The 14764-nt window shown below is 40.7% G+C and overlaps 3 protein-coding genes across 5 annotated transcripts; 1 reads left to right on the forward strand and 2 right to left on the reverse strand.

The window, feature by feature from the left end:
* The first annotated feature begins 978 nt into the window (after positions 1-978).
* Positions 979-3626, forward strand: LOC116028811 (ER lumen protein-retaining receptor erd-2.2-like). The gene is made up of 6 exons (XM_031270636.1): positions 979-1303; positions 2017-2216; positions 2459-2599; positions 2723-2803; positions 3105-3229; positions 3323-3626. The coding sequence occupies exons 1-6, from the start codon at positions 1081-1083 to the stop codon at positions 3369-3371; spliced, it is 819 nt and encodes a 272-aa protein (XP_031126496.1). The 5' UTR covers positions 979-1080; the 3' UTR covers positions 3372-3626.
* Positions 3627-3652: 26 nt separating this feature from the next.
* LOC116028810 (COBRA-like protein 1) lies at positions 3653-11833 on the reverse strand. Of its 3 annotated transcripts, XM_031270634.1 has the most exons (8): positions 11774-11828; positions 9971-10230; positions 6331-9867; positions 5590-5669; positions 4783-5236; positions 4533-4692; positions 4192-4439; positions 3653-4080 (listed from the first exon to the last, which is right to left on the reverse strand). In XM_031270634.1, the coding sequence occupies exons 5-8, from the start codon at positions 5135-5137 to the stop codon at positions 3788-3790; spliced, it is 1056 nt and encodes a 351-aa protein (XP_031126494.1). In that variant the 5' UTR covers positions 5138-5236; positions 5590-5669; positions 6331-9867; positions 9971-10230; positions 11774-11828; the 3' UTR covers positions 3653-3787. The 3 variants fall into 3 exon arrangements, 2 of the variants coding, with proteins under 2 accessions (XP_031126494.1, XP_031126495.1); XM_031270635.1 differs by lacking the exon at positions 9971-10230 and having other exon boundaries at positions 11774-11833; XR_004100226.1 differs by lacking the exons at positions 3653-4080; positions 4192-4439; positions 4533-4692; positions 4783-5236 and having other exon boundaries at positions 5645-5669; positions 6331-8888; positions 9368-9867.
* A 1378-nt stretch (positions 11834-13211) lies between these two features.
* On the reverse strand, positions 13212-14405 carry LOC116028935. The gene has a single exon (XM_031270792.1). It carries the CDS (start codon positions 14403-14405, stop codon positions 13212-13214), a length of 1194 nt encoding a protein of 397 aa, XP_031126652.1.
* Positions 14406-14764: the final 359 nt, after the last annotated feature.

The raw sequence follows: 14764 nt of genomic DNA on the forward strand, positions 1-14764 counted from the left end.
GGTTGAGTAAAGAAAAATTGAAGTGTCGTTGGACTCATTCAAAAAGCTAACTACTGGTACTAGTAGGGATATATACAAGTATAGCTAGTAACTTAATTTGATGTTTGGTTATTTTGAGTTGTCCACCTATGAAGCATTTTATTTTATTTTTCATACCAAGTATACGTAAAAGAACACCAACAATATCAATAAAATGTATTACTCCTAGTCCGTATTGGCAGTTCAGTTGGTCACATTATAAAGTTTGGGAAGAAAGACTAGGATTGAATCTCACCAACTGAGTTACCATAATTTACATTCTTCCGGATGTTCTGTCGGGCCGAAACGTGAGGAGCCCTTAAGGTTGAGAATTCAATCATACATTTATATCTTTTGCCGTGCCGGATACTACAAGTCTAATTTTGGGTCAAATCTCTTTCTTGATTAACTTTTTCTTTTTTTTTTCTTTCCAACTATCAATTAGTGTTATTTTCTCACTATAATATTATAATTTAAATATAAAAACTCTTTATTTTAGCTATATCATAACTTGAGTAAATAAATGCATAGACACTCGTATAGGGCAAATTATTGCATGGATCATGGTCCACACAGCTAGGTGGACCAAAAATAAAAAGTACATTATTTTTGTATTGAAGGTACATTATTTTTGTATTGTAGGTACATTATTTGATAGTATATATCAAATAATGTACTTTCAGTACAAAAATAATGTACCTTAAAATAATGTACATACAGTACAAATATAATGTACTTTCAGTATAAAAATAATGTACTTTTTATTTTTGGTCCACACAGCTGGTCCATGCAATAGATCGAGTTGATTAGAAAATTTATTTTTGTTTAGTGATCACTTGTTTATAATTAGTGTAATACTAAGTGAAAGCAATCACGTCAAAAAGGTGTCGAGGTGGAATTATAGTTGTAGAGATTCTATCTAACACTCAATAATATATTTTATATTTTCCCCAAGTGTATGCTCACCACTTTGCTCTAAACCATTATTATCGCTAGCTAAGTGCATCTTTTACGGGTAGCGATAGAGGTTGGGACACAAGAAATAAGCAAAACAGCGGCAATATGAGGGCTCCTCGGAGGCCGATCCACGTTGTGTTAACATGGCTCCGCCGACAACCTCCAAAGGTGAAGGCTTTCCTGGCCGTGATCACCGGCATGGCGGCGTTGGTGCTGCTCTGGGCTGTTGTCCACGATCACGACAACATCTTCGTCGCCGCTGAGGCCGTTCACTCCATCGGAATTGCCGTTCTCATCTATAAGCTCATGAAAGAAAAGACTTGCGCCGGTAAATTTAACTTCCCGTAATTCTTTTCACACGCCGGAAGGAGAAAAATTACTTCTTTATTGATGTTATTTCTGGGATATGCTAATTTTAATGGTCTCATAAAAAAAATGATTTTTTTTTAAAATTGTTGTTTCCTGGGTGAATTGAGGGATTAGAGTACAAAAGTTAAGATTTTGTGTTACTTTATTAATAATTTAGGTGTTTCTTAGGTTAGATGTGACTATGTGAGCTTTGTTGGATTAAATATACTGAGTATCATATATAGACTTGGTAAACGGAGAAATAGAGTTGTTATCATCAGTTATTTAGTTTGATTTCACCTAGGTTTTTCAGGCTTTTGTTTGACTTTGTTTTTTATTCCATTCTCCAGCAAAATCCATGCAAAGTTGTGTGGGAAGTTAATTGCTAATAAACTCTGTCAAATTTATGAAAATATGGGGGAAATCTTTTTCTTTTCAGCTGATTCGAGTGTTTGTTGTTAGAGCAGAGTTTATAGTTAAGCTAAATATTTTGTGTGCTTTTACATATTGTTAGCTGAAGGAAGACATTGAGTCTGATTTTTCTTGGAGACTGCACTTCCATGTAATTTTTCTAATGTATGGGACTGAATGTAGAGTGAAGATTTGGGAATATTCTTGTGGCAATCAGGCATCCTGTGCATTCTCTTATTCCTTTCAGTATATTGCTAATTAGATACTTGGAAACCATTGCAGGACTTTCACTCAAAACCCAGGAGCTCACAGCAATGTTTTTGGCCGTTAGATTGTACTGCAGTTTTGTCATGGAATACGACATACACACAGTGCTTGATTTGGCTACCCTAGCTACAACCTTGTGGGTTATTTATATGATTCGTTTCAATCTAAAGTCAACTTACATGGAGGATAAAGACAACTTTGCACTATATTATGTGGTAAGGCCTGGTTACTTATTCTGGGTAAAAATAAATCTTGATGTTCATGTCATTACACTCTTTCAGTGTGTTAAAATCAAATTTTAAGAGAAAGACAATTTTGAATCTTTTGTTTGGGCATTTCTGTTAAATCAGAATAATGGAAGAGGGGACAAACTAGGTTTTATTGACACATGCAAATTATATATGCTCTGTACAAGACTTCATTCTTATGGTCTTTTGATAACTCTCATTCTATATAGGTGGTCCCTTGTGCTGTTTTAGCTCTTCTAATTCACCCAACTACATCACACCACCTCGTAAACAAGGTTTTCTGGGCTTTCTGTGTATACATGGAGGCAGTTGCTGTGCTACCTCAACTCCGTGTCATGCAAAACACCAAGGTATCTTAGGAACATGTTGATTTTCCTTCCTATTTTCTTCCGTCTCCCTTTTCAGATGAAAGGAGGGTGAAGGGTTGCATAACGTGCTTATGCACAGCTTATGATCTTTGTTGGTGTTCACAGATTGTTGAACCGTTTACTTCTCATTATGTATTTGCCCTGGGCGTTGCAAGGTTCTTAAGCTGTGCTCACTGGGTTCTACAGGTTTGACTTCTAAACTTTATATGTTGTTAAATTGGGCACAAAATTTGTAACTTTGCCATCAAAAAGTGAGTTAGCCTCGAAAAATGATTTTAAATTTATTAAATCAACTCATCAGACTTTTCACAGAATCATAGGGTTGTGTTTTTAGGTAGTAGTAACTAGTGAGTTTGTTTAGCAGTTAGCAATATCACCTTTATCCCTTAAAACTGATTTCTTGTCTATATATCTCTAACTGCTAAGTACTGATTGGTTGAGCCACTTGAGTGATGTATTAACTTCTTGTTAACCGTTGATTTCTCAGGTTTTGGACAGCAGTGGCGATCTACTAGTGGCGTTGGGCCATGGTTTATGGCCACCGATGGTTCTAATATCTGAAGTTGTTCAGACCTTCATCCTAGCAGACTTTTGTTACTACTATGTAAAAAGGTTTAAAAACTGTCTGTTGCTGTTTTTTCTTCATCTTCTTCTCATTATATCTATACTAGAACGATTTATTGATTCTGGGTTTTCATTTTGCAGCGTTTTTGGTGGACAGCTTGTGCTGCGCCTTCCTTCTGGAGTAGTATAGCTGCTGATAGCATCAGACTTGACAGGAATTATCGAACATATCACTTTGTTTTCCTTTATTCTTTGATCTGTACAATGTTCTCTACAAAATTTACAGTTGGATATCTAAATTCAGTTCATTTTCTGGAAATGATGGTAACTTATAGGAGCTGTGATCTTTAGCAAGAATGTCTTTCAGGTGTACACTTCCCCCCTGTTTTTACACTGAATGAATGATTAATATAATGCTACTGATGCTGACAGTGCCATTGCTCTCCATCACGAATATCGAGATCTTATTAATGTCTAACATACCAACATTGCTATGCTTATATTTCATTTGAAGTTAAACTTTATATTTACAATCTACATTATCTTGTTGGGGTCATGGTTTTGATAATAGTGGCAAAGAAGGAAAGAAAGCAAGCACAAAAGTTGTCAAAACATAGCAAAAAACATTTTATAAATCAGACAGATCAAAACTAGGGTGTAAGCAGGTTTTAGACTTGAGTTGCCATTTGGCAACATTGGGAAAGTGTCTGGAGGGGGCATTTCACAGTTTTCACCATTGAAATATATTCTTCTGGGAAATGCCCAGCCATTACTAAGGGTAAATGAGCTTAAATCCTTTTCAAGAAGTATCTCTGTTGTCACTGACCCAACTTGCTCTTCACTAGCTTGCAACAGTATAGTGTTATAGAAATCAATCCCCCAAAACAGTGCAATTTCATCTGCAAAAAGCCCAGTTTAAGGATTATAAACTATAACCTAAATTCCAGTCTATAAGCCACAATTAACTCAAACATCATAAGATGGTTTTAAGATTATGACGAAAGAGATACCTGGGACACCAGCAGTTGGAAGGACAGTACTGTTGTAGCTGTAGGTAGTTGTGGTCTGGCTGAAACCGGGATGCTGAACTACCAGAGTCCAGTCCGAGTAGTTTCTTCCATAGTTGTAGTTCGATATTGTCAGTTTTACTCTCCAGTGATCCCGGTAATTGTTCTTGATATGCCAGTGAACTTGAATTGGACACATATGATCAGTGCACCACACCACATCAGGTTCGATTGATGGTTGTGCACCTTCTCTACTCCACACCGACAAACCATACACCAAACATAAATAAATAGATTACGTACATTGTACATTAAATTTAAGGTTTCTGTGTTTGATGACAGACCTTATGCAGGATTTGGTACTCGGATCAGCTAGTCTACAACCACAGCTACATGAAGGGCATGGTGTGATCTTAGGATTATAAAATGTTGACAGTGAAACGCAACAAGCTGGGGTTTTGTTAGCCAAATATGTTGAGTATGTGCAAGTCGATCTCCAGGTCCCTGAAAGTAAAATTTCTGATAAGCGAACTGAAATGAGCCAAGACACATGCTGAAAACGATTTAGTCTTAGCCTCGAAATCAAATACTTACTGAAAACTTGTTCTTCCCTTCTTCCTCCAATGGCTGGAGAAACAGTGGGATCGGTGTCCACAAATTTGCCACAAGTATAACCGGGCCCTGGAGCCATCAGAGAAAGATTTAGAGGCTTGAATGCAGTATAGTTTCCCCTCAAGTTGCCAACTTTCATCATAAAGGACGAGAATGAGTTGGGAGGGCTGACAGCCCAAGCAGAAAGGAAGCCACCATGGCAGCAATCATCTGACCTATTTTCAGGCAATGCTTCTGGCATGAGATCAGCTATAACAGGATCAATCTTGCAGGAATGTGGTATTTCGTTCGTGAACTTGGAGCAGTTCCCTTGTTGGGTGGCAAAAGCACCCGACATTGACCAAATAACCTCATCGTTTGCCCATGTCCACCCAAGCTTCCAACCTGGTTTCTGAACTTGCCGATACTGGTAGTAGTTTTGAATCGTTATCCTTGCCTGAGCAGATCAGAGGACCAAAAACACCATAAACTGAGCTTTAAATTGCAACAGAAAGACTTCAAAGAAGCTGGAAGTTATTGCAAAGTATGAATACAGCACTGGACTAGTATTTCCACCATAATGCAAAATGCCATTGTTTTACAATCATCCTAATATCAAGCGGGGAAGAACATACTTCACATGTAAAGACAGTAAAAATGTTCTCCGATGGAAGCCATATATACTTTCAACCCCTAATGTTCTGTAACTAATTCAAACCCGAATGCTTAGTTACAGCAGATGATACGACAATCAAGCTAATTAAGTATATATGTGGAAGATAAATTAGGCCGAGGCACAACATCACTAACCAAATATCCATCAGCTGTCCATTGGAGAACATCAAATCTAACTGTAATATTCCCATTTGGATCCAGAGGGTCATAGCAATCTGCAACCAAAGACAGTCACCCAACTTATCATGGAAACGAATACTTCAATTCAACAACGAAGGAAAAAAATTTCACAAAAGGTTCTAAAGACGCAAGCTTTATGCCTGAGAGGCTGCATATCGTAATCAATAATACCAACACCAGTTCATGATGATACTTGACTGCCTTCATGCTACATTACAATACAATACAGTAGCTTTCTGAACACCAGACTAATAGGATACTCGAGGATCACGACACACAAAATTCGTTATATTTTAGTAACAGAAAGAAGGAGTGCTCCAATATTATCTGTCAGTTTGAAACAGGACAGAAACATTGGAAATATCAGCTGACTGAAAACTATTATAATTCCTAAATCCCCATAGAATAGATTCTCTTGCCCAACACGCACTACCAAACATATCACAAAAGCCGGAAGGCATCTTTGTTGTTTCCACCAACCCCCAATTTAAGCAAGGCGGCAAACAACGCATGATGTTCAACATGAACTTTTCAACTACTTTTCGTTAAGCACAGTACAATTTCTAAGGTTTAATAGATAAAGAATACAGGATTTAGCTAGCTTTCCTATCTGACGATGAAATTGAAACCGGCAAAGCGTTTACTTTGAGTAAAATAATCACAAAATTATGGATGATCCAGAACGACGGGACTTACACGCAAATGCCTGTCCCCTCTCCCATAAAACAGCAACCTGAAACAAGTCAGCGGGAGAATCAACATTAAAGTTAACAAACTCGCATGTTATCCAACTTTAACGATGTTTTTTGTCGATAAGGTCAACTGAAATCGATCAAGAACGCCCCTTTCGCTCTGAAAAGTACAGTCTTGATCAAGACCATGACGTTTGATGCAGAGATAAATAGCATCTCATCCTGAGCTCAAGCTCACTCTAATTTTCATAACAAAATTCCAAAAACTGAGATGCATAATTACATTTCAACTTATATCGATTTTACTCCATTTTTTTTCAATAAATTCTTGATTTTGGATAAAATATATTAAGGTATCAGGTTGAGTAAAAATTGCAGCAAAAAAAAAAAAATAATAAATAAAACTTGATGAATGTTGTTGTCATGTTGTTGAGTGGCGTTCATGCTTTCTATGCAGACTGGAGACTCCAAAAGGTTCCGAATCTTTGTCGTCTGAAGATTGGGCTTGGATCATGTGCAAAAATTATTTGTTAGATTATTAGGCTTCTTCTCTGATATTGGGTTTTATTGATGGCCCACTAAGTCCATTTAGTGGATAAATGCTAGCATCAATCTTGAATCCTTGATGTATATCCATTCAACCAAGGATGTCGGTGTCCTTTTTTTTTGGTGGAGGAAGGGGACCTGTAGGTCCCCCCGAGCTTAACGTATTCTGCTAGTAGCGAAGCCTCTCATATCACGAACCAGGTGATCATGCAAACCGTGAGGGGGATGGTCAACAATGGAAGTCCCCCATGAAGCGAGTTGTCCAGCATTCGCCAGGAAGTCAGCACATTGATTCCCTTCCCGCAGTACGTGACTGAGATGAAAGCCTTGAAAATGTTGGCGAAGCGATTTGCAGTCTGCGACAAGGGTATGGTCGAAAAACCCGCAATCCAAGTCCTTGTCGAGGACCTTCACCATCGCCTCTGAGTCTGATTCAGCGATGATATGGGTGAATCCATGGTTCTTAGCGATGATTAACCCCTCCCGAAAGCCCCAAAGTTCAGCGTTAAAGCTAGTAGTATGACCAATGTTAGCCATGAAGCCTACTAGCCAATTTCCTTTATCATCACGGATTAAGCCGCCAGCACTTGCGAGACCCGAGCCAGCTTTCCTCGCACCATCTGAATTCATTTTGACGAAACCAGATGGCGGAGGTGACCACGTCACCCAGAGTTGTCTTGCATGGATCGGACCAGTCCGTTTCAGCAGGAAAGTTCGAGCCTCCAAAGCTTCCTTCTCCGCTTTTTTCACGGTGTCACCCGCCGAAAAGAAGGAATTATTGAAAACTTGATTGTTACGGGCTGTCCATAAATTCCATAGGACATAGGGGAACGTTGTATTCCAAGCACCATCCTGACTGCCTTCTGGGCTGCACGAGCAGAATTTCTCCAGCCATGTCGTGAGAGGGAGATGGAAACTAGACAGAAAACCCAAAGGGGGGTTTGTCGCCTCCCAGCAGTGTGTTGCGAATTCACAACGACGCAGAAGATGATCCACCGTCTCGTCTTCAACTCCACACCGCGTCATGTGTAAGTCCCCGGCGTTGGCGTTCAGCGTTGGTCAGCAACCCATTCATCACGATCTTCCACAAAAAGAGTTTCACCCTTTCCACACATGGGACCTTCCAAATCCATGTATGTGAGTCCTCCAGTCCACTGTTACCTGCAATAACAGCAAAAGCCGAAGAGACCGAAACTTGACCTGAATTAGAATAAGGCCAGGTCAGCGAATCTACCTGGTTCGGTGAGACTGGCAGGGGAACCGCCCTAATTCCGTTGATGTTATGGGGTGATAGCACGTTGTGTAAGGCTGGAACGTCCCACCTTTACATGATTTATGTCTGTCGGTACGTTGGCCGTGACAGTAGTAGCAAGGGGGGCGTCTCCAGTCCACCAGTCTTTCCAGAAGTTGATGGATTTACCATCCCCCACTCTCCATTTCAGACCATTGACAAGAACATTCCTACCTTTAAGAATGCTCCTCCATCCCCACGAACTGTTTGAGCAGGTATTAATATGGAGGAAATCGTTGTTTTTAACATACTTGTCCCGCATGGCTTTGACCCAGAGTCTATCTTGATCGTGAAAAGCTGCCATGCCATCTTGGTAAGAAAAGCTAAGTTAAAGTCACGAGCCTTCCTAAGACCCAAGCCACCAACCTGCCGTGGTCTACAAATGTCTGACCAGTTTACCGTGTGAACCTTTCTCGAGCTATCATCGTGACCCCATAAAAAGTTCCTGCAAACTTTGTCAATATCATTACAAGTACTCACCGGAATAGCTAGGGACTGCATGGTGTACGTTGGAACGGAGGCCAGTGAGGACTGAACCAAGCTACGTCTGCCTGCCATGCTTAGAGTATTTGCTTTCCACGTTGATAGTTTTTTGCGCATTTTTTCCACCACCGAAGAGAAGGTGTGACGAGAGACCCTTTTCTGGAGGATAGGCATTCCTAGGTAGGTCCCCATACTTGATGAGACCGGAATGCTCATAATCAACTTGATACGACTTTTGAGCCCTGTATTGACATTCGGAGAGCAGAAAGTAGATGACTTAGCTAGATTAATATTGAGGCCCGAGGCTGCACTGAACGCATTGAGACAGTCCATCATAGTTTTTGCTTGCCTCCAAAAAGCATGAGGTCATCTGCAAAGAAAAGATGGGAAATACCAAGCCCTCCCCTAGATATTTTAATAGGCTTCCACAAACCTGTGTTCACCTTATTTTGAATATCGTAAGCAAGCCTTTCCATAACAAGATTAAAGAGATAGGGTGCAAGCGGATCACCCTGTCTAAGCCCACGACCCGGCCTAAAAGAAGGGAGGCGTCCCCCATTCCAAAGGATAGAGATCTCACTTTCCCGGAGAGAGAAAAGTAAAAGGTTCGTAATCGGTCTAGGAAACCCGAACCTTTCCAAAGTGTCTTCCAGGAACGACCAGGAGACACTATCATAAGCTTTGTGAAGGTCAACCTTGACTATCATAAAGCCCTTCTTACCTTTCTTTAAGTTCATGGTGTGTACGACCTCTTGTGTCAGGATCACGTTATCCATCGTGGACCGGCCCGGAAGAAAGCTATTCTGGTGAGGACCGATGAGGTTGCACATGATAGGCCATAATCTATTGACTAGGACCTTTGAGATGATCTTGAAAGCCACATTCAGGAGAGTGATAGGTCTAAAGTCTGCTGCTGTCTCTGGAGCCTCTTTCTTGGGGATGAGGGTAACAAAAGCCTTAAGTAAGGAGTTGTTGACTGAGCTATTTTCAAAGGCCTGATTGACCATGTTTGTCATCGAAGGGCCCACTTCCCTCCAAAAATGTTGGTAGAAGGCTGCCGGGATGCCATCTGGCCCCGGGCTCCCATATTTCTTCATACCAAAAAGAGCCTTTCTGACTTCTTCTAGGGAGGCTCGGCGGATCAACCCCGTAGCTTGTGCTGGTAAGATGGAATTGGCACTAGCCACCGGAGCTAAATTAGCCACCCCGTTAGTGTCTGAACTGCAGAAAAGAGAAGTAAAAAAATCAGTAATATGGTGTAACACCCCAATTTTCAACTCTTACATTTATTACAAATCAGTATTCATATGCTGCGGAAGCTTACATCTTATCAGCAGAAAACCGGGTGTCACCGCCACACCTAGAGTGAATTCTATCACCTCTTTGATAAAACTCCACTCTAAGTGCTAAGGCTAAACTTACAACATCAACATCAACATACAACATCAAAACACAACATCAATATCAAACTTATACATAAGGAAGTCATTCTTCCAGAGTATCTATTCTAAGATAGAGTAAACTTCAACCTGCACTTCCCTTCGATTTAGCTCATCGGCTACAGGGCTCCACACTAATCTGCAACTGATAAGAACACATTGAAGTGTAGTTAGCGCGACGGCTAAGTAAGGAAATCCATTTGTCACTTAAAAGTAGACAAAGGTTTGAAAACATTTAGTGAAACAACATCCACTCGTCTCGTAAGACAAAATCATTTCTTTCTCAAAGACGTTACAAAATAACTCTTTTCTCGTCTTTAAAACTTCCTTAGTTTCATATAGTAAGAGTGAGGCCTACAACCTCGGGCCATGGCACTCCAGCCCTCCCGTAGGTTCCTCCCTTATCCCAACCCCGGGCTGTGGCATTCAAGCCTTCCCGTGGGCACCTCTCCTTATTCCAACATGACGACATAACGGCGAATAGACTTCACTCTAACAATATAACGACCACTGGGCCATGGGCACTTAAAGCCACCCGTGGGTCAATCAAGGTCCTCCTCACTTACTTTAGAAACTACGGTTTTGAAAACGTTATCCTTCCTTCAGTTTTCTTACAACAAATCATCTCATTTGGACATATTTCACAAATGAGTCCAATACTTGAAATCGGCTACTTCATTAGCCTCTGAAGGATTTTCAAACATCATTTTCTCAAACAATAAGGTTTTGACAACCTTTATACCAAAATAGCATACGTCTTTCAACGTAAGTTTTCATAAACATTTTTGGATACACTTCATATGTCCATCTCACACTTTAAAACAACCAGCATCCTCAACTATCGTCCCCACCATTAACTAATAATAGATAGCTGTCCTTGTCATTATTTCCATTGACAACTTCCACCATGATCAACACCATTAGATCATAACTTGAGGATATCGTACATCCAAACATATATAAATTCTAATAGGTAAGGTCATTGCCTAACCATAACCCAAAAATCATGAGATTATCATTTAATCTCCATCATTAATCCACGTCCTTAGCATCACCTAATCATCATTAACTCACTAACTACCTCACAATTATCATTAACACATCCATAATCATAATAAGCATAATTCAGAAAATTTCAGCTTGGCGCAGTCCGAAAGATTGAGCCGGTAAAAATAGTTCCCGAACTCTTTTTCACTTGAAATTTTTATGGTAGAACCCCAACTCATAGTACTTGATGTCCGTAAACAGTTTTGGTCATTTTGGTCCGCGAATAAACACAGAAAATTCCATCTTTGCCCTTGGCAGTGTGCTGTCCGGAAATTTTGTCTCTCTCTGGACCAGTTTTGGGAAAAATTCCGAAAACCATACTTATACTACTCCGATCATTATGAAATTTTATATGCGGGTTCTAAACTTATAGAACTACATGTCTAAAAAAAATAGGATCAAAATACCTTACCAATTTTTCCCAATAAATCTCGGAAATTACTGCCAGAATCTATCCTGATTTCTTTTCACTATTTTCACAAGTATAAGCCTATATGGACATAAATACAACATATACAAGCATATCCAAGCTATGAACATGTATACAAAAATATTCCCAAAGCTCCAAAAACACCATATTTCAACCAAATAATCAACTATCTAATTTCAAGTGACTAAACCAACTTAAGGGAATTCCTTACCTCCACCGGGTTACTAGTCCTCGTAGAAGACTTTTGGAGTTGATTTCCCCAAATTTCACCTTAAAATCCTAAGATCACAATCAACACCATAACAAGAGATTTCAAGAAATTAATCTCAAATCCATGCTCTAGAAAGGAAAATAGAACTATTTACCGAATAAAAACGAAGATTTACCGAATAAAATTGAGAGATGTGAAGGAATTTGCCATGGAAATTGAAGCTTTGTGAAGAAGATGGAAATGGAATCATCTCTCTCTCCTCACGAAATGGGAATGAAGAATTGAAGAAATGGGAAATTGCTTTTATATTGATCCCAATCTTATGTGATAAGCTTGGAAAAAAAATAATAAAATAATAAAATATCTTCCAACTTATCAGTTGTGGTTCAAACAGATAAGGTTTCGGTGGAAAATAATCCAGATAGAATAATTTCCGAAACTAAAAATTTATTCCAGACTAACCCTCAAAATTGGGCTAGGTTCGGTACACCGCGAAATTTAGCGATGTACGATCAAAATAAATTTTCGCTGCTATGAGCTGATTTAATTAAATAGGAAATTCAAGAATAATAGTATGGTGTCTAATAATTCATTTCCTAGGACAAACGGGTCCAAACACCATCTCCTAAAATTTTTACGGTTCGTGACCGGTACGTAGGTTCGCAGCTTAATAACAACTATACTCACTCATAAAAATTCTTTTGAAATATCTGAAGATCATAACTTAGGAATGTCAACGCCTTAAGATAATGTTAATAAAATACGGGGTCTAACATAAGCAAAGGTAACAAAACAATTGTCAGGCCGCCGGTTCACCCTAGCATGAATGGCCTGGGAATGGTGACTAATAACCTCAAGGTCAATAAGACCCTGTTTCCAAAAAAGCAAAAAACCTCCAGCAAACCCAATGGGGTCCACCAAGAAGTGGTTATTATAACCCAGCTTAGTAGCTAAGTCAACCATCCTCTCCGCCCTGAAGACCGGATTTCAAGTAAACAGAAAGTGTCAACCCGGGACGTGTTCAAAAGCTGTTTGACATGCTTTCTAACACATCCGTTGACAATACCTCTACAATTCCTGGTTAAGATCTTCCTGTCAAACCAGCAGACGCGGGGGAAGTTTGGTCACCGCCTTCCCCAGGCGTAGAACGTGAAGTCGAACCCGCTGCCAACTGAGTGACATTTCCACCTGTTGCTCTACCAGCCAAGTTCTGAGAACCACCAAACTGGAACAAAGAGTGAGGGTCTGTCCCCGTGTTCCAACGGACAGTAGAAGGATCCAACATAAAATTACTGAAATTAAAAGATTGCCCTCTCCCTGTTCCCCTCCCTTTACCTCTACCAGCGCCGGTACGCCCCCCTCGACCTCTCGAACCATGATTCGAGTCGTTATTCTCGTGGTGGGCTGTGGTAGCCGGTTGCAGAGACGAAGCGGGAATCTAGGAATTGTTCCTCGGAATCGGAGCCTTACCTTTGGATCCAGACTTGGATCCTGATTTGTGTTTACTCTTTTCTGTGCTATTCTTATTGGTGTGCGGTACACTGTGTTCGTGCATATCAACCAGTACGCCGAACTGGTTTCCACGATTGGCAGTGCCATGCGAATCGTTTCTAGCATGGCAATTATTGTTACCAACAGGAGCCGGTTTTGCTTTCTTCGTGACCAACATCCAGGTTCCATACCTGGGCTTAGTCTGCACCGGAGGAGTGGGAGATGGCGATTCAGTTTGACGGGATTCTGTAGCTTCTGTCGCAGGTTCGGCATTCGGGTCGGCGTTAGGAACCTCCGTTCCCGTCGGTTTGTTCTCCGGGCAAGCCTGTTCACGATGCCCCACCACACCACAGTTGAAACAGATGACATGCAGACCCTCGTATTCGACGAGCTGAGCGTAGTTCATGACCAAAACTTCAGAAACCAGGGGCTTGTTTAGATCAACTTCCACCGCAGCTCTGGCAAATCTCCCTTTCGCCGCCACAGCCGTTGTTCTATCCAATTTCAGAGGTTTTCCCACGTTCTCCAGAATGGCTCGGATGGTGTCATCACGAAAATACTCCATTGGCAAGTCTGGGAGTCTAACCCAGACCGCCATTTTCGAGAGTTTTGCCGTTCGAGGCCTGAACTCCGGTTCCCAGCGCTGAGTGACAAGATAGTTGTCAAAGAGTTTCCATGGACCGTCGAGGAGAACATGGAGATAGTCGATTTTGCTATCGAAGCCGGCGACAAAGCATCCATAGCCTATGTCGATAAGATTCATCTTACCTTGCAGATTCCACATGGTCGGAAGTCGTTGATTCAACACGTTGAGGTGAATGTTCTTCCCCAGGTATTTTATGATTAAGGCCATCTTCCAAGCGCTGCACAACTCTTTACGTAACTCCTTAGAGAACGTTACTCTTGGTCTGCTGTCTGCCATGTCGTTAGCATCCGGTTCGGAGTCAGATTCGACATCGATGTCTTCGAAAGCCCATTCGTTGGCATCCACCCTCGATGACTCTCCGGTCACAGGGGTGTCAATGGATGCAACTGCATCCGCAAAAGTGCGCTTCTTCTTCGCTGTGTGGGCATGTGGATCTCCTTCTTCCATAAGAGTATCCGGTGGATCCCCGCCGAGGCCTGGCGGTGCTTGCGCCATCGGAAGGAACCGCCTACCGCCGCAACGGCTAGGGCAGCGACGAAAAAGCTTACCAAACTTAACTAACTTACGGAAGGAAACCGTATATCCTAGAGAGCGTTTTTGTAATAAACCACCTTTAGAGGATAAGATTTAAATGCATAGTGAAAGTATATTTAAGTAATAATTGTTAGGTGGCAATGTTATAATGCCGAGTTGAAGGTAAAATTTCATGTTTTTTTTTTTTTTTTTTAAATATCAAGGAATCTACTACCACTATTTGAAGGTATGCACTAAATAAATTTTGTTCTTGTATAATAACTCGTAAATCATGCAAGAGAGATAACTTGTATTAAGGTTTGTGCAACGGGCTCAACCGA

This window comes from Ipomoea triloba, chromosome 9 (genome assembly GCF_003576645.1).
Source record: "Ipomoea triloba cultivar NCNSP0323 chromosome 9, ASM357664v1".
NCBI classification, from domain to species: Eukaryota; Viridiplantae; Streptophyta; class Magnoliopsida; order Solanales; family Convolvulaceae; genus Ipomoea; species Ipomoea triloba.

Excerpts from the sequence above, each read along its gene's own strand:
- LOC116028935 (XM_031270792.1), bottom strand. The coding sequence starts at position 14,405 with ATGGCGCAAGCACCGCCAGGCCTCGGCGGGGATCCACCGGATACTCTT.
- LOC116028811 (XM_031270636.1), top strand. The coding sequence starts at position 1,081 with ATGAGGGCTCCTCGGAGGCCGATCCACGTTGTGTTAACATGGCTCCGC. Across the intron at positions 2,217-2,458 it reads ACTTTGCACTATATTATGTG|GTGGTCCCTTGTGCTGTTTT; the intron begins GTAAGGCCTGGT and ends CATTCTATATAG. Across the intron at positions 3,230-3,322 it reads TGTTACTACTATGTAAAAAG|CGTTTTTGGTGGACAGCTTG; the intron begins GTTTAAAAACTG and ends TTCATTTTGCAG.
- LOC116028810 (XM_031270635.1), bottom strand. The coding sequence starts at position 5,137 with ATGTCGGGTGCTTTTGCCACCCAACAAGGGAACTGCTCCAAGTTCACG. Across the intron at positions 4,693-4,782 it reads AAGGGAAGAACAAGTTTTCA|GGACCTGGAGATCGACTTGC; the intron begins GTAAGTATTTGA and ends TTTTACTTTCAG. Across the intron at positions 4,081-4,191 it reads TCCAACTGCTGGTGTCCCAG|ATGAAATTGCACTGTTTTGG; the intron begins GTATCTCTTTCG and ends GGCTTTTTGCAG.